General features: G+C 52.9%; 1 protein-coding gene across 1 annotated transcript in view; it reads right to left on the bottom strand.

Annotated features, from left to right (window-relative positions):
* The window catches only part of CACNA1B (calcium voltage-gated channel subunit alpha1 B), a 204,997-nt gene that overhangs the window by 69,430 nt on the left and 113,214 nt on the right, over positions 1–22,353 (bottom strand). The window contains exons 18-20 of the mRNA XM_052647676.1: positions 20,635–20,741; positions 12,984–13,748; positions 11,884–12,101 (exon numbers count right to left, since the gene is read on the bottom strand). Coding sequence (XP_052503636.1) covers positions 11,884–12,101; positions 12,984–13,748; positions 20,635–20,741 — 1,090 coding nt within the window. The remainder of the gene's footprint in view (positions 1–11,883; positions 12,102–12,983; positions 13,749–20,634; positions 20,742–22,353) is intronic.

The following is a 22,353-nucleotide window of genomic DNA, read 5'->3' as shown; positions in this document are numbered from 1 at the left end:
TCCAATTCATTTTAAGAATCAGCGTTATTCTGATACCAAAATCAGAAAGAGTACAAAAAAGAAAACTATAGAGCAATATTTCTCATAAATACAAAGGCCAAACTCTCTAACAAAATACTATCAAACAGATATCAGCAATATATAAAGTAATTATACATAAGTTTATCCCAGGGATGCAAGGCAGGTCAATACTTGAAAATCAATCAACTCAAACTACCCTATTACAGGAGAAAAATCACATGATCACATCAACTGAGGCAGAAACTCTGATGAAATTCAACACTTTAATATAAAAACTTAGGGGGAAAAGATAAAGGGGAATTTCCTCAACTTGAAAGAACATCTTGAAAACAAGAGACCTGCAATGAATGTTATACTCAGTGGTGAAAGGCTGAGGGCTCCATCCTCCCACAGGATGGGAGCAAGCACTGGCGTGAGGGAAGACGGGAAACAAAAGGCATATACATCAGAAAGTGAAACACAAAGCTGTTCATCTGCAGGGTACTTGATTCCTTATAGTAAATATTCAGTCCATCCTAAAGGAAATCAGTCCTGAATATTCATCGGAAGGACTGATGCTGAAGCTGAAACTCCAATACTTTGGTCACCTGATGTGAAGAACTGACTCATTGGAAAAGACCCTGATGCTGGGAAAGACCGAAGGCAGGAGGAGAAGGGGATGACAGAGGATGAGATGGTTGGATGACATCACCGACTCAGTGGACATGAGTTTGAGTGAACTCCGGGAGTTTGTGATGGACAGGAAAGCCTGGTGTGCTGCAATGGGGTCGCAAAGAGTTGGACACAACTGAGTGACTGAACTGAACTGAACTGAAGGAACACTAACAGGAAATGCAAGCTAAAATTGCATAATTCTTTTAAAATCTGCTGAAAAGGAAAGCACCAAACATCAGAGTCTATAGGAGACAATTAAATTAGAAATCAGAGGAAAATTCCCAGCCCTAAATAACATAATAAAAACTAAAGACTAAAATACATTGAGCCTCCAACTGAAGAGGGTAGAAAAGAATGACAAAGTAAAGCAAAATGGCAGTAGGAGGGAAATAACGAGAATAAGTTAGAAAAAATGATTAAAAACATAACATTAATAGAACTAATAAAGATGCTGGTTCTGTTTATAAAAATCCACAAAATTTATAAACGACTATTTTAATCAAGAAAAAGGAGAAAATACAAAATATACAGGATAAAAAATGAGAAGCGGGAAAAAAACACTGAACCAGAGGAAACTGTTTTAAAAACTGAAGCCACTTCTTTGTATCCATGTAAATACACTGGAAAACCTAAAATAAAAGGATCGTCTCTAAGGATTTTATAATTTACCACATTGATCTTAGGAGATAAAAAAAAGTTTAAATGGACCGATATCTATTCAGAGGCAGATGAATTATCAAAGGGCTGTCCAACAACACAAAACAAACCCAGATGACTTCACAAAGGAATTATACTAAATCTTTAAAGACCAAGTAATCCTAATGCTACTTAAACTATCCCAGAAAATCAATAGAATCAAACATTCTAATTGTTTTTATGGATCAATAATAGGTATATCCTGGAGAAGGAAATGGCACCCCACTCCAGTACTCTTGCCTGGAAAACCCCATGGGCAGAGGAGCCTGGTGGGCTGCCGTCCATGGGGTCGCACAGAGTCAGACACGGCTGAGTGACTTCACTTTCACGTTTCACTTTCCTGCACTGGAGAAGGAAATGGCAGCCCACTCCAGTGTTCTTGCCTGGAGAATCCCAGGGACGGGGGAGCCTGGAGGGCTGCCGTCTACGGGGCCGCACAGAGTCGACACGACTGAAGCGACTCAGCAGCAGCAGCAGCAGCAGGTATACCCACAGAACACCTCCTCCAGAAGGGCACTTCCCAGCAGACCACCTCTTACTCTTATTGCTGCCGTTGTTTACTCGCTCAGCCCAGTCCAGTCCAGGCGCTCAGTCGCGTCCGACTCTTCGCAACCCCACAAACCGCAGCTCGCCAAGCCTCCCTGTCCATCACCAGCTCCCGGAGTTCACTCAGACTCACGTCCATCGAGTCCGTGATGCCATCCAGCCATCTCATCTTCTGTCGTCCCCTTCTCCTCCTGCCCCCAATCCCTCCCAGCATCAGAGTCTTTTCCAATGAGTCAGCTCTTCGCATGAGGTGGCCAAAGTACTGGAGCTTCAGCTTTAGCATCATTCCTTCCAAAGAAATCCCAGGGCTGATCTCCTTTAGGATGGACTGGTTGGATCTCCTTGCAGTCCGAGGGACTCTCAAGAGTCTTCTCCAACACCACAGTTCAAAAGCATCAATTCTTTGGCACTCAGCCTTCTTCACAGTCCAACTCTCACATCCATACATGACCACAGGAAAAACCATAGTCGGCAAAGTAATGTCTCTGCTTTTGAATATGCTATCTAGGTTTGTCATAACTTTTCTTCCAAGGAGTAAGCGTCTTTTAATTTCATGGCTGCAGTCACCATCAGCAGTGATTTTGGAGCCCAAAAAAATAAAGTCTGACACTGTTTCCACTGTTTCCCCATCTATTTGCCATGAAGTGATGGGACCGGATGCCATGATCTTCGTTTTCTGAATGTTGAGCTTTAAGCCAACTTTTTCACTCTCCTCTTTCACTTTCATCAAGAGGCTTTTTAGCTCCTCTTCACTTTCTGCCATAAGGGTGCTGTCATCTTCATGTCTGAGGTTATTGATATTTCTCCCGGCAATCTTGACTCCAGCTTGTGTTTCTTCCAGTCCAGCGTTTCTCATGATGTACTCTGCATAGAAGTTAAATAAGCAGGGTGACAATATACAGCCTTGACATACTCCTTTTCCTATTTGGAACCAGTCTGTTGTTCCATGTCCAGTTCTAACTGTTGCTTCCTGACCTGCATACAGATTTCTCAAGAAGCAGGTCAGGTGGTCTGGTATCCCCATCTCTCTCAGAATTTTCTACAGTTTATTGTATTCCACACAGTCAAAGGCTTTGGCATAGTCAATAAAGCAGAAATAGATGTTTTTCTGGAACTCTCTTGTTTTTTCCATGATCCAGCAGATGTTGGCAATTTGATCTCTGGTTCCTCTGCCTTTTCTAAAACCAGCTTGACCATCTGGAAGTTCATGGTTCATGTATTGCTGAAGCCTGGCTTGGAGAATTCTGAGCGTTACTTTACTAGCATGTGAGATGAGTGCAATTGTGCGGTAGTTTGAGCATTCTTTGGCATTGCCTTTCTTTGGGATTGGAATGAAAACTGATCTTTTCCTGTGGCCACTGCTGAGTTTTCCAAATTTGTTGGCATATTGAGGTGCAGCACTTTCACAGCATCATCTTTCAGGATTTGAAACAGCTCAACTGGAATTCCATCACCTCCACTAGCTTTGTTCGTAGTGATGCTTTCTAAGGCCCACTTGACTTCACATTCCAGGATGTCTGGCTCTAGATGAGTGATCACACCATCATGATTATCCGGGTCATGAAGATCTTTTTTGTACAGTTCTTCCGTGTATTCTTCCCACCTCTTCTTAATATCTTCTGCTTCTATTAGATCCATACAATTTCTGTCCTTTATCGAGCCCATTCTTACATGAAATGTTCCCTTGGTATCTCTAATTTTCTTGAAGAGATTTCTAGTCTTTCCCATTCTGTTCTTTTCCTCTATTTGTTGGCATTGATTGCTGAAGAAGGCTTTCTTATCTCTTCTTGCTATTCTTTGGAACTCTGCATTCAGATGCTTATATCTTTCCTTTTCTCCTTTGCTTTTCACTTCTCTTCTTTTCACAGCTATTTGTAAGGCCTCCTCAGACAGCCATTTTGCTTTTTTGCATTTCTTTTCCATGGGGATGGTCTTGATCCCTGTTTCCTGTACAATGTCATGTACCTCATTCCATAGTTCATCAGGCACTCCATCTATCAGATCTAGACCCTTAAATCTATTTCTCACTTCCACTGTATAATCATAAGGGATTTGATTTAGGTCATACCTGAATGGTCTAGCGGTTTTCCCTACTTTCTTCAATTTAAGCCTGAATTTGGTAAAAAGGAGCTCATGATCTGAGCCACAGTCAGCTCCCGGTCTTGTTTTTGTTGACTGTATAGAGCTTCTCCATCTCTGGCTGCAAAGAATATAATCAATCTGATTTCAGTGTTGACCGTCTGGTGATGTCCATATGTTGTGTCCAACTCTTTTGTGACCCCATGAACTGTAGGCTGCCAGGCACTTCTGTCCATTATTGGGTTGGCCAAAAAGTAAAATCAATGGAAAAACTCAAATAAACTTTCTGGCCAACCCAATATAATACTCACACTTCAGGAGAATATATGTATCCCTCATTACAATGTTGTTGAGGCTTTTTCTTGACTGATGTTTATGTAGGAAAAATGTATAAATCCCCAAATGCAAAACATTTTCTTTTAATGTGGGGGAAAACCTTCAGGCATGATTCCAAAGTCAGTTGGTTAGCTATTAGAATCATGTGTGGATGTTTGGAAAAAGTGTGAGTTTCACTGAAGGAGGGGTCCAGAGCTACTGCTTGTTAACAGCTATTTCAACAGTCATCATCAGGAAACAATATATTAAGTGTTTCATGTACTAATATGATACTTTTTACTTTTCAGTGATTAACTGTGCTTGAGTTCTAGTTTAAGAAATTGGTTGGGGATTTTGAGTACAACCAATTATAATACATTAAAGTTTTTATAGTACTTTAAATTTTCCCACTTAAAATAATGGGAAATTGGACTCCCAATACAACATTTGATTTTTAGGAATGGATTAGTGAGGTCAGACAAGAAATAACTATATAGCATTAATACCAAACCTTATGACACTTGAACATAACGTAGGAAAGTCACAGAGCCCATCTCAGTACCAGTCCAAGAACCCTCCATAAAGTACAGTCACACAAGGTCCAACATCACATAGAAAATAATGATGATGACCTAATGCAGTTTTTTGTAAGATTGCAAAGACAGTTCAAGATCTGAAAGCTTTTTACTATAAATCCCCACATGTAAGCAGAGACTATATGATCTCTATGGATGCTGAAAAGGCCTTCAACAAAATTCAACAGCTATTTCAGATAAAAGAATACTTACTGAAATAGAATTTAATGAATACTATAGCATGACTTTATACACACACACACACACACCTCTCAAGCCCAAAACTGTAATCTTACTTAGGTAGGCAGAAACAAGGTGAGGGGACCCACTAACACCAATGTTAGGGTATCAGCTGGTGCAACCGGGCAGCAGAAAAGAAAGAAAAAGCAAGGAAGGAGCACCTAAGATTTACAAAGGGATAGTTAGAACTGTATTGCAAAGTCTTATATAATATTCTTGGGGGGAAAAGACAATCAGTGCTAAAGTTAATGAACAATTTGAGAATTCAGGAAAGTAGTAGGACACAAAATTAACATATAAAAAGTCAATAGCCTAAAATTCTGCTTCTAGCAGAAGTTATAATAGGGACCAAGTTAACCCTCCCATGTGAGTAACAATCAAAAACACCAAACATTAAGAAAATGAAAAGCCACTAACTGGGAAAAAATATTTGCAAATCACATATCTGATAAAGGTCTTATATTAAAATTATACAAAGAACTCTAAAAAGTCAACAATTAGAAAACAACCTAATTAAAAAGTGGGCGAAAAGTCTGTTTTCAGACCACAATGAAGTAAACTAGAAATTGATAACAGAAAGATAATTCTCAAAGTACACAAAAATTAAATAGCATACGTCTAGATAACATAGGAGTCAGAGAAGAAATTCCAAGAGAAACTGTAAGATATTTATAACTAAATGAAAATGAAAACCCAGTTCTAACAAAGTTTGTTGGACAGAAGGGAACTCATAGCACTGATTTATAGCTATAGCTACATTAGAAAATAAAAATCCAAAGTCAATAATTTAGCTTCCACCTTAGGAAACTAGAAAAAGAAGAGGAATTCCAATCCAGAGGAAGCAGAAGAAAGAGACAATGAGAATTAGAGCAGAAATCAGCGGAACTGAAAGCAGTGGAGAGTATTAATGGAACCAAAAGCTGGTTCCTTGAAAGGATCAGTAACACTGATAAGCCTCTAGCCAGGCCAAGATAAAAGAGGGGAAACAACAATTTCTAACATCAGAAATAAAAGAGGGGACATCACTACCGATCCCATGGACATTAAAAGGGTAATAGAGTAATACTGTGAACAACTCTATGCCCACAAATTTGATAAACGGTGAAATGAGCCAACTCCTTGGAAGGATGCAATCTGCCAAAACTCACACGAGGAAAAATAGATAATTTAAATACATTTATAGCTATTAAAGTGAAACACTGAATCAATAATTACCTTCTAAAACAGAAAGCACCAGGCCCAGATGGGTTCACCAGTGAGTTCTACAAAATACCTAAGAAAGAAATCATAGCCATTCCCTACAATCTCTTTCAGAAGATAGAAGCAAATCTGAACAAATTCTAGGAGGCCAGCATTTTACCCTAATACTAAAACCAGTCACGACATCACAAGGAAACTATACACCACTATCTCCCATGAATATAGATTAAAAATTCTCAAACAAAACATTAGCAAATCAAATCCAAAAAAGTATAAAAAGAACTATAGACCACAACCAAGTGGAATTAATCCCAGGTATGAGAGACTGATCCAAGAATCAAAAATCTATTAATATAATCCATCACATCAACAAACTGAAAAAGAATGCTCGCATCAACAGATACAAAGAAACATAAAAGGCATTTGATAAATCCAATACCTAGTCATCATAAAAACTCTCAGTAAATTGGAATAGGGGGAATTTCCTCAACTTTATAACGAATATGTACGAAAAACCCTACAGCTAACATCATACTTAATGGTGAGAAACTCAAAGCTGTCTTAAAAAGATCACATAGAAGGAGAAGATGTCCCCCTCTCACCAATCCTTTCCAACAACATACTGGAAGTCCTCGCTAACGCAATAAGGAAATAAAAAAAGGAAATAAAAAGTTTACAGATTGGTAAGTAAGACTAAAAAAAAAAAAAAAACCTGTATTTGTTAGCAGATGACTTGATCATCTATTTAGAAAATCTGAAAGAATCAAAAAATATTCCTGCAAGGTTTCAGGATACAAAGTTAACATACAAAAGTCCTATATGCCAACAATGGATAAGTGGAATTTAAAATTACAAACACAACAGTATGCACATTAGCATCCCCTCAAATGAAATACCTAAGTATGAATCTAACAAAATATGTACGCGTTTTCCCCGTGAGGAAAACTATAAACGCCAACGAATTAGATACAAGAGCTAAGCAAATGGAGGGGCATTCCCTGGTCGTGGATGGGAGGGTTCAATATTGTCAAGTTGCCAGTTCTTTCCAACTTGATCTACAGATTCGAGGCAATCTCAATGAAAATCCCAACAAGCTGTTTCACGGGTGTCAGCAAAGTGATTCCAGAGCTTTATCAGGTGATGTAAAAGACTCGGAATAGCCAACAGTCTAATATCGAAGAGGACCAAAGCTGTAGGGTCAGCATCACCCAACTTCCGGAGTGGGCTGCCATTCCCTCCTCCAGGGGGTCTTCCCAACCCAGGGGCCGAACCCAGGTCTCCTGCATTTCAGACAGACGCGTCACCGTCTGAGCCACCAGGGAAGCCCAAGACTTACTACGCAGCCCTGGTAACAAACAGTGTGGTCCTCGCGCCAGAATGAGCAGACGGATCAGCAGAGCAGAGAAGAGCCCAGAAACAGACTCCCACAAATTACAGGCAGCACAGCGGAGCAAGCCTCGCCAATAAATGGTGCTGGAGCAACCGGACATCCACACGCAAGATAAAAAAGGAGAATCTAGAGAGATTTTTTCCACCCTTCACAAAAATTAACCCAAAATGGCTCAGAGGCCTAAACACGAAATGCAAAATCCGAGCACTCCTGCTGCTGTCCAGCCGCTAAGTCCTGTCTGACTCTGAGCCACGGACTGCAGCATGCCAGACTTCCCTCTGCTTAGCTGCTCAGTCACGCCCGACTCTTTGCGATCCATGGACTGCAGCCCACCAGGTTCCCCCGTCCACGGGGGTTCTCCAGGCAAGAGTACTGAAAGGGTTGCCACTCCCTTCTCCAGGGGGTCTTCCCAACCCAGGGATCAAACCCAGGTCTCCCACATTGCAGGCAGATGCTTTACCATCTGAGCCACCAGGGAGGCCCAAGAATACTGGAGTGGGGAGCTCATCCCTTCTCCAGGGGGTCTTCCCGACCCAAGAATCAAACTGGGGTCTCCTACATTGCAGGCAGATTCTTTACCAGTTGAGCTACCAGGGAAAGATTGAGGGCAAGAGGAGAAGGGGGCAACAGAGGATGAGATGATTGGATGGCATCACTGACTCAGTAGACATGAGTTTCAGCAAACTCCAGGAGATAGTGAAGGACAGGCTTCCCATGGACTGCAGACTTCACTATCTTCTGGAGTCAGTGATGCCATCCAATCATCTCATCCTCTGTTGCCCTCTTCTCCTCTTGCCCTCAGTCTTTCCTAGCATCAGGATATTTTCCAATAACATTCCTAGGAGATAATTAACAACTTCTGCTCTATAAAAGACATCAACAGAATCAGAAAACAAGCAACAAACTGAGAGAAAATGTTTGCAAAAGACACATCAGATAAAAACTGTAATTTAAAATATACAAAGAGCTCCTAAAACGCAACAATGAAAACAACTACCTGAATAAACTATGGGCAAAAGACCTTAACAGACATCTCACAGAAGAAGGTAGACAGAGGGTAAGTAAGCATACGAAGATGTTCCACAGCAAGTGATATCAAGGAAATGAAAACCAACACAATCTGATACCACTGCACACCAATTAGAATGGCCAAATTCTGGAACACTAGCAATACCAAACGCTGTCAAAATGTGAAGCAACAGAAATTCTCATTCACTGCTGGTGGGAATGCAAAACGGTACAGCCAGTTTTGTGGTTTCTTCAAAACTAAATATATTCTTGCCATATGAACCAACCATCGTTCTCTTTAGTACTTACCCAAAGGAGTAAAAATTTATGTCCACACAAAAATGTGCACACAGACGTTTATAGCGGCTTTACTCATACCACCAAAATCTGGAGGCAGCCAAGAAGTTCTCAAGTAGCTGAATGGATAAACTAAGGTGCATCCAGATAATGGAACGCTGAAATGAGTGAGAGTCGCTCAGTCACGTCTTACTCTTTGCGACCCCGTGGGCTATACAGTCCATGGGATTCTCCAGGCCAGAATACTGGAGTGGGAAGCCGTTCCCTTCTCCAGGGGATCTTCCCAACCCAGGGTTGAACCCAGGTCTCCCGCATTGCAGGCGGATTCTTCACCAGCTAAGCCACCTGGGAAGCCCTGAATGATAAAATAATGGAATGTTCTTCAGCACTGAAAAAAAAAAAAAATGAGCTATCAGGCCATGAAAAGACCCAGAGAACCCCTAACCTGCACGCTGGTAGGTGAAAGAAGCCAACCTGAAGAGGCCACATACTGCATGATTCCAGCCATATGGCATTCTGGGAAAGGCGAACAGTGGGGACGAGAAGGTCAGTGGCGGGAGTCACGGGTGGATGAACAGGCACAGCACGGAGGGTTTTTAGGGTACTGAAAACATTCTGTATGTGTGGCCATACAATGATGGCTATGTCCTATTATACATTTGTCCAAACCCACAGAATGTACAATACCAAGAGCAAACTCTAATGTAACCTATAGACTTTGAGTGATTATGACGCGTCAGTGTAGGTTCATCTTTGGTTAGAAAAAAAAAAAAGCACCATTCTGATGAGCAATAGGGAGGCTACTGCATGTGTGGGGCACAGAGTATATGGAAATCTTGGTACCTTCCTCCCAATTTTGTTCTGAAACTTAAACTGCTCTTTAAAAAATTAAGTCTCTACAATTTTTTTCAAATAAAATATTTAAAAGTGGGCAAAAGATATTAATAGGCACCCAACCAAAGAAAACTGCAAGGAGATCCAACCAGTCCACCTGAGGGAGACCAGCCCTGGGATTTCTTTGGAAGGAATGATGCTGAAGCTGAAACTCCAGTACTTTGGCCACCTCATGCAAAGAGTTGACTCATTAGAAAAGACTCTGATGCTGGGAGGGATTGGGGGCAGGAGGAAAAGGGGACGACCGAGGATGAGATGGCTGGATGGCATCACTGACTCGATGGACGTTGAGTCTGAGTGAACTCCGGGAGTTGGTGATGGACAGGGAGGCCTGGCGTGCTGCAATTCATGGGGTCGCAAAGAGTCAGACACGACTGAGCGACTGAACTGAACTGAACTGAACCAAAGAAGATATACAGATATTAAATCAGCATATTAAAAGAAGTCAACATCATATGTTATTAAGGAATTATAAGCTAATAAATGAGATATCATTACACATTAGAATGGAGAAAATTGAAAACATGGGCAGTACCAACTGTTGGAGAAGAATGTGAAGCAATAGGAATTCTCATTTATTGGTGGGAATGTAAAGTGATACAGCCAATTTTCCAAACAACCAAGGTGTCCTTCAACAGATGTATGGATAAATAAACTGTGGTCCACCCCAACAACCAAATATTATTCAGCACAAAAAAGAAATGAGCTATCAAGTCATGAAAAGACACGGAGGAACCTTAAATGAACACGGTAAGTGAAAGAAGCCAATCTGAAGAGGCTACATACTATACAATTCCAACTATATGACATTCTGGAAAAGGCAAATGTAAAAAGGCACAGTGAAAAAAAGGTCAGTGGTTGCCGGGGTCAGGGAGCAGGGGCCACACCTAGGTTTCCGTGGACGAAAGCCAGGTGGGACCCTCAAGCTAATCCAGAAAGAATCATACCCAGGGGCTCATTTTGGGAGTCTGGGAAAACACACACACTACCACCTTGGGAGGTGAGACAACACAAGGGACCAGGGCAAGCTTTCTTCCAAGGAAGCAGTGAGGAAGGGAAGGCTCAGCAGCCAGAGCATCCAACCGCACTGTCACAGCCGGCACAGGGCACGGGTCCATCGGCCCCAGGTGAGAGCACCCCAGGTGGGAGAACGTGTGTGTGCTTGCGTCTGTGTGTGGACAGGTCTGCACACGCGCAGGCAGGTGGCAGCATCTGGGTCTGCCTGCGACTATGTCTTCATCTGGAACTCCGTGTCAGCTCTGCCCCTGGGAATGTTCTCTCTATTCTTGGTGCTCACGAAACACCGGTGCACTTGCGCACAGTGTGAGGGGCTAGTCTTTGAAACCGGGCGGTTGACATTTTCATTACCCTGTGCCTTCAGCGCCTGAACATGGTCAGCTGTGGAACCGCCGCTCCTTCAGGACCTCGAGCAAAGGCCCGGGAGGAACCGCAGAGCAGGGACCATGCAGCATGGAAGACCACCACCCTGAGACCCCCCTCCTCTCCCCTGCTAACTCCCAGCCTCAGTCTGGTCTGTGGCCACAGTTCCTGGCAGCGTCGGTGCGACTGTGGAGAGCTGTAACCACACTGTGGTCTGTCTTCCCGACGGGACTCTGGGCCCCGTGAGGACAGCCAGTCGCGCTCCCTCCTGCTGGGCCTCTGCACTAACAGCAGGCCTGGCACTTACCTGGGAACTTGCAAGTATTTTTGGAAGAGAGGGGACTAAGGCTTAAGTGACATGTAACAGTGACGGCGCTCCTCTGGGGCCCTGGAAAGCAAAGGGACGCAGAGGCACAGGTGCCGACAGCAAAGACGCTCCGCTGAGAGCAATTCGGAGGCAAGCTCTGTCCCCCGGTGGCCGCTGCGGAGCAGGGGGGGAGAAGGAGCACAAACCGGGAGGGGGAGAAGGAGCACAAACCGGGCCCACACGAGGGGGCCCCCGCCCAGCTGCTGCGGGGAGATACTCACTGGGAACAGCCGTGGTCTCGCCGGGAGGCCCGGTCAGCGTCACTGGAATATGCACAGCGGTGCTCAGATCCGAGGGCTGACTGCCCATGCGAGTAACATTCCGCTGATTGTCTGCATCCTCGGGCTGTTCTTCCACCTTCTCTAGACAGGTGCTGGGCAGGGCATGCACAGGGCCCACACCAGTCACCACACTGGCCTCCAGGTCACAGTGTGACTCCCTGCAACCAATGATGCTCGTCAGAGTGGCGCGGCCCCAAACTCCTGTTCTATCTGCAAAACCCAGCTTCTTAAACCCCTATCCTGATCAAATAAATCCCTGACCACCTCCTCTGTTCTGATTTTTATCATCCTGAACATTCTGTTTTGGGATCTGAAAGGTAGGGTTGCAGCTGACTCACCTGTTCCCTGGCAAAAGGCCAGGCATGGCTGACATCACATTATGTGTACGTAACAGAACTGCTGGCAGAATGAAGAAGCCTGGAAGACGGTGTTACCCTAAGCCACCCTACCTGGGGCCCCACCAGGGCCACGCACAGAGCTCTGCAAACAAAGACACTGCCTAGGTGGGGCTGATTCTGAGCTGCAGCCTCTGACTATGAGAGTTCTGGGTGGTCTCTGACCTGTTGGCAAGTGTGGAGATTGCTGGTCTCAGCCTAGCAGCCCCTGCTACCCCCAGGCTCTCCCAGTCACCCTGGGAATGCTGCCCCCGCCGGGGCCAGGCTGGCTGGCCTGGGGAGGGAATAGGGCGGGGTCCTTTCTGTCTGGGGCACACAGCCCAGCCCGCTTCCATCACACCATTAGCCTGGAGTCCCCCCCCCCCCACCCCCTCGGCTCTCCTGAGCCTCCTTCCTTCACAGTGGTCCCCGTTTTCCTCTTCTCTCTGGGTCACCTTGTTCTTTCCAAGTCTTCCTGTTCCAAACCAGTGCCAACGATTTTGCCCTAAGCCTCCCTTGCCCCTGGGCCCCTTAGACTAGGCTACATTTCCCTGAGCCAAGCTCCCCAGCACGCGGGTGAAAGGATTTCTCACGCAGCACCAGCAAGGCGGACTGTCCCCTCCCGGGGCCGCGCCCGGCCCGCGCCCCCGCCCCGCGCCGACTCACCTGGGCTCCTTGTCCCTGTCCTCCGCATCGGCCTCCTTCTCCGCCTCCTCGAGCGCGGGCGGCGCCTTGTGTCGCGCGCGGTGCCGCCGGGCAGGCTCCTCGCCGCTCTCGGCCTCCCGGGGCCCGGCCCGGGGGCCGCCGCGGTGCCGCGCTCGCCGCTCGCCTTTGCTCCCGGGCGCGGCCTCCCTGCTCGGCTCCGGCGCGTGCCGGTGCGCGCGGTGGCGCCGGGGCTCGCGCTCCGCGGCCTCCTCCGGGGAGCCCCGCCGGTGGTGGCGCCGGCCGCCGTCCGGGCCCAGCCCGCGGCCTCGCTCGCTCCTGGCCTCGCGGGGGCCTGCGGCCTCCTTGCTGCGGCTGCGGCGCGGTGGCGCCCGCTCCTCCCGGGCCCCCGGGTCCCCGCCCTCCGCCTTCGGGGCGTCCGCCCTGTCCGGCTCCCCCGCCGGGGCTGCGGCCTTGTCCCTGTCCCTGTCGCGGTGCCGGTGGTGCCTGCGCGGCGGGTCGGCAGCGTCGCCGGCCTCCCCGCCCTCGGGCCGGGCCTTGCCCCCCGCGGGCCCCCGCGCCCCGTCCCGTCCTGGCTCCACCACGAGCGGCCGGTCCAGGTGCGTCTTCATGTCGGGCCGCAGGTGGCGGGAAGTGGCGAAGCGCAGCCGCTCCTCGGGGTCCATCTCGCTATACAGCGCTTCACAGCTGGCCCGCAGGTTCTGCAGCCGCAGCTGGCTGGCCCGCTGCTCCCACACCGAGCGCGCCTTGGCCGAGTTCTGCTGCCTGCTGTGGGGAAACCGCCCCTGTGAGCCCCCTGCGCTGCCTCCCACCTCTCTGCTTCACAGGGGAAGCCACTGATGGACACAGAGCGATGGACGGATGGCAGAGGACGCAGGGGCGCAGGGCGAGAGGGAGGGAAGAAGGCGGCGGGAGTCCTGGCCAGCCCAGCAGAGTGGACGGGCTGAGTCGGTGGCAGATACCCGGGGTAACAGACTCGTCCCTGTGCCCCTTGTGGGGGAGCCCACAGACTGCGAGAGCCTCACCTGAGGGGGGGGCCCCAGGCCGGAGGGCACAAGGGATGCAAGGCAGTGGGAATGGCAGGCACTAGCATGAGGTGGCAGACAGGCTTCTCGGGCAGGCGGGCCACCTGCCAGGAAGGCCAAAATGGGGCAAGGAGGAGGGCAGCATCCAAATGGGGTGGGACTGGGTGGGAGCTGCCTAAGGAGGGGCTTCTCCATCTCTCCCTCCAGGAGGAAAGTCACTGGCCAGAAGCACACAGAGGGGTGTTTGAGAGGGAACTCAAGAAGAGGCGGGTCATCAGGAGCAGAGGGGAGAGCGGCCCAGGCAGTGAGAGGCCCTGGGACAGCTGGCCCTCAGGAGTCGGGCAGGCATGCTCCCTGAGTTGGTCAGACCCATTTGGGCAGCTGCCACTGAGCTCAATGACCATTTGCTGAATGCCCAGCAACCCAGCGTCAGGTCTGGGGCTGGACACCCCCTCTGTGGTCACCAGTACCCCCTCTCTCTTGGCCCCACAGAGGCTGAGAGCTCTCTGGCACCAGGAATGGCCTGTGGCCCGGGCTCAGCCCTCACAGCACAGGGTCCTGAAGGCCCTGACGGCCACCTGCCAAGCTCACCCACACGATCACGGGCGGCGGTCCACAGCCCAGGGTGCATGGAAGCCCCTTGCATTCTGCAGTTTCCACTAGACAAGCCCCCAGAGTTGGTAACCCCAACCCCACCTTGGCCAAGTGGAAACTGCCTCAGAGGCCAGTCTTGTCCTTCCCCTCTGGAGGTTCCTGGAACCCCCTGGGGCAGCGGGGCAGCACAGGACAAGGATGGCCGTGGCATCTGGATCAGGTGGCATCTGGCCACCTCCACCAGCCCTCACGCCCACCTCTTGTCCCCACGGCACACTGAGCACAGAGCTGTGACCCACAGGTCCACAGCAAGTCACTGACGGAGCCAGGACCGGACGCATGCAAGGACAAGAGGGAAAGAGTGTCTGAAGGAGACGTGAGGCCTTGGCCAGACTCCGGCTGCACGGACAGCACCGCCGAGAGCCACCACCCGAGGGCCCTGAGGGCCGGGCTGGACAGGCCCACCCCGGCTCTGGGCTGCGGCCACGGAGCACCACACTAGTCCTGCCCTTGGTGGGGTCAGTCCAGGTTCAGGGTGGGGAGCCGTTTCCAGGGGAGCTCCCAGGAGTATGAGAGCGGCAGAGCCTGCTGTCTGTCCCTAGGGGCCCAGCAGAGGGGCAGGCAGGAGACGCCTGAGGGACAACCGCTGGCCTCTCCGGCCATCTGCCGACCACACCTTAGCTGCCCCCTCAAGCCCTGACCTGCTGCCCCGTTCCCGAGGCCACCTCGCAACAGACCACCTTATCTTTCTTTGGCTTCAACCCAGAGCCCCCAGGGACCTCCCCATCCCCAGCTGGCATCAAAACAAAGGGTCCGACTCTGAACAAGACTGAACCTTATACAGTGGACAACAGCCACCAGGGGGAGTTCCCCAGGTGCCGAGGCCACGAGAGCTAACAGCCAGCCACTTGTCAGCCTCCTCATCAGCCCAGCAGCCGGAGATGGACCTGGACTCTGAGCCATATGGGCAGCAGGTGGTGGCCTGCTCAGATGCAGCCGTGAGCCCTGGGGCCTGTGCCATCTGTCAGAACACAAACAGGCCGGCAGTGAAGATAATGGGGACACGTGGCGGCTCAGGAGGAACGGCTCTGCCCTCACCCTTACCCTCAGACACAGCTCTGTCCCGCCCAGGAACCAGCTCAAGCCCACGAAGAGGCGGGTGGCCTGCTGGACTAGAGAGTGCGGCCAGGCTCCCTGCATACCTGCCCAGCCCCGCCCCCGCTGGACTGCTGCCACTCTGGGCCTCCGCCCCCTGGGACTAGCTGTGCCCACCCAGCATGCAGCACGGCTGCCTCTCCAGACGTGCCTCTGGGTCTGAGCCTTGCTGAGGTGCTGCCTGCGGGCCTCTCTGTGCCTGCTCTGCCTGACACACGGCACACTGTGGCCAGTAAGCCTCCCACCCCATGCCTCTCCACCAAGTTCCCAAGCAGCTCAGGACGTACAAGAGACCCCCCGTGCAGAGTGGCAGGCGGCTCAGACCCAGGCGAAGGCCTCCCTGAAGGAGACCCAGGGAGGAGCCGCCCCACCACATTCCAGCCCAGCTTGCCTGCAGAGCTGAGTTCAGCCACGTGCTGACAGGACTCAGAAGGAGCCTCTGTGGCATGGCCCTGCTTTGAGGTCTCTGCGCTGAGGACGCTGTCACCCCTAGCTGTGACAAGCAGAAGCAGTGCAGGAACAACACTGGAGTAGATCATTTAGGCCCCAGCCTCTTACCCTGTGGACGTCAGGGGCCCGACAACCAGCAGCTCTGCATTCTTGCGGCCGTACCAAGCCCAGCTCTGTGCTGCCCAGCAACAGGGGGATGGAGCTCAGGGACCCCAGGAGCGCCAGTCAGCACCAGGGCACAGAGAGGGCACCTGGCCATCCCCAGGGACTTCTAACCTGCAGGAAGAGCCCCTGAGGATGGTCAGACTGGGGTCACCCCCCCAGCGGGGGCCCCTCAGTGCTCCTGTGGCCCCACCTCAGGCTCTCCCTGTCTCTGCAGCCTTGCAAACAGGCAGCAGCTCTGCTCTCGCTAGAACTTCCTAAGGATCACAGAGACGTCCTCTCCCAGGTAAGGCAGGCTGGAGCAGGAGGGCCCCACATATGCCTTGAGCCCCTGAGGACCCTCTACTTCACAGGAGCTGCAAGGAGGCAGCCCAGCGGCTCCCCGTGGTGGTCACCTCAGGAAACGCAGGCCCGCTCAAGATGCCAGAGTGACCACACAGGGGCAGACAGCAAAGAGGACACACCAGGAGAGGAGCGGGGGCTGAGCTCGGAGAGCCTGATCCCGAGAGCGGGCTGAGCAGGATGTGAGGGCGCCAGGACGTGCGCCTGGGTCCCCAGCGGGGCGCGGGGGGTGGTCCTGGAGCTGCCCCCTGAAGCGAATGACTTGAAGTGGGAAAGCAGAGCTAGGGGCAAAGGTGCTGGCGTGTGGTTATCATGAAGCCACAGACGGAAATTGTAGCAGAGACTCACGGTGAGTTTACGCTGGAGACGGATGAGCTGCGAGTTACAGTACCTCGAGTTTGCTTTACAAAACTGCACATGCAAGAAACAGAACAGAGCAGGAGTGAGACCGCCAGGGAGAGTCCTGAGAGACGCCAGAACACGCGTGAGCCGCGCCGGGTCAGGGCAGAGGCGCAGCGTGCGTCCAGGCCGGAGGCCAGGGGCGCTTCTGTCAGAGCGACGCCAGCCGAGACCTCGGGATAAAGGAGACGTTGAGGGAGCGCGCACGCCCGGCAGAGCAGCAGCCACCATGGCTGGAGGGCAGGAAGGTCGCCTGGAGCCGACCAGCCCAGCTCTGTGCCCACCGCCCCTGGAAGGGCAGCAGGGCCGGAAGAGCAGGCACCTCCCTCGACAGCCCTCCTGGGCTGGAGGACCTGGTGCCTCCATCCCCCAACGCTGGGGACCACTAACCCCTTCAAGACGGAGCCGAGACGGCTGACACAGGGGCCTTACCTGCGTGCGCCCTCGCCTGGGCCCGGCTTCCTGACCACTGTGCTTGGCCCCCAGCCAAGGCTGCCCAGGCTCTGAGTCATTACCTCCCACTCACCACCACCCTTCCCAGGGGCAAACAGGTTCCATCGCCAGCCCATCTTCCCGTGAGTGTCTTTCTAGAAGCTTCTCCAAAATCAATAGAGAGAAACCAGAGATCTCTTTACAGTCACTTCCCTGCAAGGTAGCGTCCCCAGGGGAGGACCAGGTGGGTACCCAACTCTGCCTTCTCAAGGCTGAGTCGACAAACACGTGAGAAGCTCAGAACTACTCACGGGCCTGCTGACCCTGCATGCAGAGGGGCACGTGTGTCCAGGAGAATGAGCACAGCAGTGCACATGACCAAGTGTGCGACCTCGGGAGTGTGTGTGAGTGTGACTGACACTGTGGACATCAAGAGTGGGTGTGAGTGTGAACACGTGTGCAGGAGGGGCCACGGGCACAGCACTCCTGAGGCAGCCGAGAACTCGGACGACCGTGTCGGCCTGAGTGTCCCCCCTCCGAGGAGCCTGAGAAGACTCCCCTGCGGCCGCACACACTGGGGTCCCGCGGAGGCTCGAGTGACTCGGGCACCCCCCAGGAGGGGCCAGCGCAGAGTCTCAGGCAAGGTCCACGGAGCCCTTCAAACATCAGAGACCCTAAAACTGCCCCGAGCACCCGAGGCCCACAGAGCGCATCTCGCCAGGCCCCGTCGCACAAGCCGCACAGCACAGCCTGGGGAGCAGGCTTGGCAGGGGACACCCTGTGCCCCCACCTCAGCAGCTCAGACAGAGAAGTGGCCGTGAGAGGCTGGTGCTGCCAGCGGAGCAGAGAGCCAGGGGGATGGACAGACGGACGCCCCGCCCTCAGATGCCTCAGTGGACGGAGGAAGATGAACAGCCACGCACAGCGGCCTCACCCCCACCCCCATGCCTGAGGCCAGACGTCCTCCAGGAAACGGGACCTCGGGGGGTCACATCAGAGCCCCTGTACATGCATCTGAGGACCCAAAGCTGCATCCTGGGCGGGCCTGCAGAACCCACAGGAGGACCCAGGGGCCAGCTCCTGGACACACCCCCGGTTGGCCGCAGCATGGACAGGTCAGCGCCGAGCTCAGGGCCTGCTGTGAGGGGAGCACCAAGTGTCCCCCAGGCCCTGGGGACACAGGGCCACAGCCTGGTTCCTGCACAGCAGCATCCTGAACAGGGCGGGGGCGGAGAAACAGGAAGAGCGTCCAGCCCTCCCTTTCTGGTGTCCAGACAAGCTCCCTGTGGCTGTGCGGGAGGCCCCACCTCTCTGGGGCCTCTGCCCAGGTGGGGGTGGACGCCCTGCCGCACATTCCCAAGGAGCGGGCAGCCCTGGCCAGCAGCAGGGGACACAGGACATCGCACTCCCCTCCAGAGAAGCCTGAAGGCAAACGGTACACAGAAACCACACAAGGCCCATGCGGATACACCGCGCAGCCACCGCTACATCCTCCACACAGACTGCCAGCAGCTTACACAGTGTGGGAGAAGAGGCTGTGACAGGAAGTCCCCAAGGTCGCTGTAAGCCCAGGACCAAGCAGACAGAGCAGGGGCACTGGCCAGACAACAAGACTCCAGGACAACTGGGCACCAAGGCCCCAGCAGCTGGTGGAGCGGGGGCAGCTGTGTCCTGCCTGGCTCCCTGCAGGCCCTGCCCCCCGGCTTCACTCCCTGCAGGCCCCGCCCCCCGGCTTCACTCCCTGCAGACCCTGCCCCCCACCTTCACTCCCTGCAGGCCCTGCCCCCCGGCTTCACTCCCAGGGCCTGGGACCTCCCTTCGCTTCTTCTCCCACACAGGCTACCACCTCTGGTCACCGAACAGACAGGCCCTCTGCAAGTGCCCTCCTAGAAAGCAGGCCACGGCCCTGGGGCTTCCAAGCGAGACCGAGCTGCTAAGATGAACCTCACCCACGCATGTGCACACTTCCACAGACTCACCCCCACCAGAGCACTCAGCACTGACGCCTGCCTCACCCACGCATGTGCACACTTCCACAGACTCACCCCCACCAGAGCACTCAGCACTGACGCCTGCCTCACCCACGCATGTGCACACTTCCACAGACTCACCCCCACCAGAGCACTCAGCACTGACGCCTGCCTCACCCACGCATGTGCACACTTCCACAGACTCACCCCCCCACCAGAGCACTCAGCACTGACGCCTGCCTCACCCACGTATGTGCACACTTCCACAGACTCACCCCCACCAGAGCACTCAGCACTGACGCCTGCCTTACCACGGAAGGGCCTGAGGCTGCCCCGGCCCTCTGACCTCAGTCAGCACAGCAGAGGGGCACAGCTGCAGAGCAAGGGCCAATGGGTCAGCCCCGGGACCCCAAGGGGCTGGGAGGGTGGTGAGCGTGGGGCTGGAGGCAAGACTGGAGGCTCCAGGTGGACTCGGTCTGGCCCCAACCCTCCTGTGCTCTCTTGCGGTCACCCAGTGACCAGACACGGGGCCGGACTTTCCTGCCTCCTCCCCGGGAGCCAAGCTCCCCCGGCCACTGCAGCTTCCAGCCCTGGGCTGGGTGCTCTGCCCCAACCTGAAGCCCATAGCACAGCAGCGGTGCTCCTGCAACACGCCTGGAGGCCCCACAGAAGTCTCAGCCCCACCTGATCTCCTCTCATCAGAGAGGCCACCTCTTGACCTCTGTCCCAACACCAAAATCTCAAAGGTACTTCGGGAAACTGTGCTAAGACTCTTGGGCTGCTGAAGTACCATGTTGAATCTTTCGCCTCACAAAGCACATTTATGACAAACTGAGCCTAAGTCAGACAGACTAATTCCTTGGAGCCGCCCAGGACTGTCCAGGGGGACCACCTTCAGCAGGCCACCCCCACCCACAGCACTGCCAACACCTTGCTCTCATCCCAGCAGGGAGAAGCCAGAGGCTCTACCTGGTGGCCTCTGCTCAAAGGCCCATCTCGGCTCCTGGGGAGGGCTGTGTCCTGAGAGGCTCCCGTCAAGGCAAGGGCCCCTCCCTAGAAGCCCCAGGAGGAGCTGGGCTCTACAGCAGCCCTGCCACCACCCCGTGACCACTCCTAGAGCCTTACGCGGCAATGGAGATGTTCGCGGCAGACATGGGGCTGACTTCCGCCACTTCTTTCGCCTTCTGCAGAGCAAGCTTCTGATTGGCCGCTTCTTCCATCTCCTCTTCGTCCTGTTTGGACAGACAGGAAAGCGTAGCTAGCTGAGAGTGCTGTGTCCACTCTGAGACTCCACAGAAGCCTCAGCCCCACCTGACCTCCTCTCGCGCCACCAGCTCTTCCTCCTAGAGCCTCTGAGTCCTTCCCGCCCTCTGAGCCACAGGCCAGACAGCTGGCTCCTGCCTCAGCACGACCCACCCAGGCTCCAGACACCCCTGCTATGCCCATCTCTGCAGGCAACAGTTCCCAGTCAGCACCCTTCCCCACATGCTCACCGCTGACAGTACCGCTCTGGAGCTCCAGCCCAGCAACACATTCCTGCGTGTCAGTCTCATTCTGGTGAAATGCAAACCCACCTCTCCATTCCCACCTGCTCGCCTCCTGCCTACCCCCAGCAGTTGTCTCACTGGAACGAAGTCCGTCTCTGCCCCAGAGCAGTGAGCCAGCACAAGGGGCAGCTGGCCGCCCTGAGCCCGGGTGCCCCTCAGCACCGCCCACGGGAGCTCTCCCCCGGAGTGTCTAGCGGGCCACCTCGAAACCTCAGCGCTTCCCCACCCGGACCCGCCAGGCCACCTCCGACCACCCACCCCCGGCGGTGACTGCGCCTGACCATGGCTTGCATTCCTCACTGAGTTCCTGGAGAAGAGCCCCAAGGCTCTCTGCGCCCGGGCCAGCATGTGACGCCTGAGCAGACGCCTTGGCCCACCTCTGCCCACTCCACGCAGAAGAGGACGGACCCTCCAGCCCGAGCCCACGTCACCAGGCCAAACCAAAACGTTCTGCTCCTCAGATCTCTAGGCTGAGAGCTCTAGGCTGAGTCTACAGGCCCACCAGTCTCCGTGTGCTCCAGCTACATCACTGGGACCACCCTTATTTCCCTCAAGACCCCAGCCCCAGGCCCACCTTGCACCTCTGGAAGCTGGCATTCCCAACACATCCCAAACATCCTTGAATTTGCTTTTAGGGGCACAGTAATGGCAACTAAGCCCCTGTGAGCTGTCTGTACATTTCCCACCATAGAGAAGAGAGCTTCCGGCTTCAGGGCCAAGAGGGCAGCAGAACCAGGCCCACCACGGAGCCCCCGAGGGACGCCCCTCCTCCAACTCCCGGCTGTACCCTGGCTCATGGCCCTCAGGTCACTCCAGTGGCTGTTCTACACACTTGACGTGAGTTCATTTCCACTTCAAACAAGTGACACCGCCGTGTATTCGTGGGAGCACAGAGGAGGGAGCACCAAGCCCCACTCTTTGGGACCCTTGGCCAGCCCAGGAGTGCCCAGAGCCTGACTCAAACAGGCCTCCACTTCCGCCTCCGAAAGGGAGAGGACCCCAGAGTTAGGGCAGTCTGTCCAAAGGGGCCACCACCCAGGGTGTCCAGGCACGGACACAGGGCCCCAGGACACAGCCTGTCGGTATGTTCCCCCACTGACAACCCTGAAGGGGCACTGAGAGCTTTGGCCTCAAGCTCAGGACAGCTGGTGCCAGACCACCAAGGCTGCTGGGCACCCCTGGTCCGCGGGGCTCCAGAAACCCTGACGCCAGAAGCGCTCTGTGGCTGCACCAGCACCCCCAGCCAGGGGCTTGGGCCACTCTCCAGCCGCTCCTGGATTGCGAGATTCAGTCGAAC

This window comes from Budorcas taxicolor, chromosome 11 (assembly GCF_023091745.1).
Source record: "Budorcas taxicolor isolate Tak-1 chromosome 11, Takin1.1, whole genome shotgun sequence".
Classification (NCBI taxonomy): domain Eukaryota; kingdom Metazoa; phylum Chordata; class Mammalia; order Artiodactyla; family Bovidae; genus Budorcas; species Budorcas taxicolor.
Note: the sequence above shows the minus strand (reverse complement) of the source record. Positions and strands in the feature narration are given on the sequence as shown.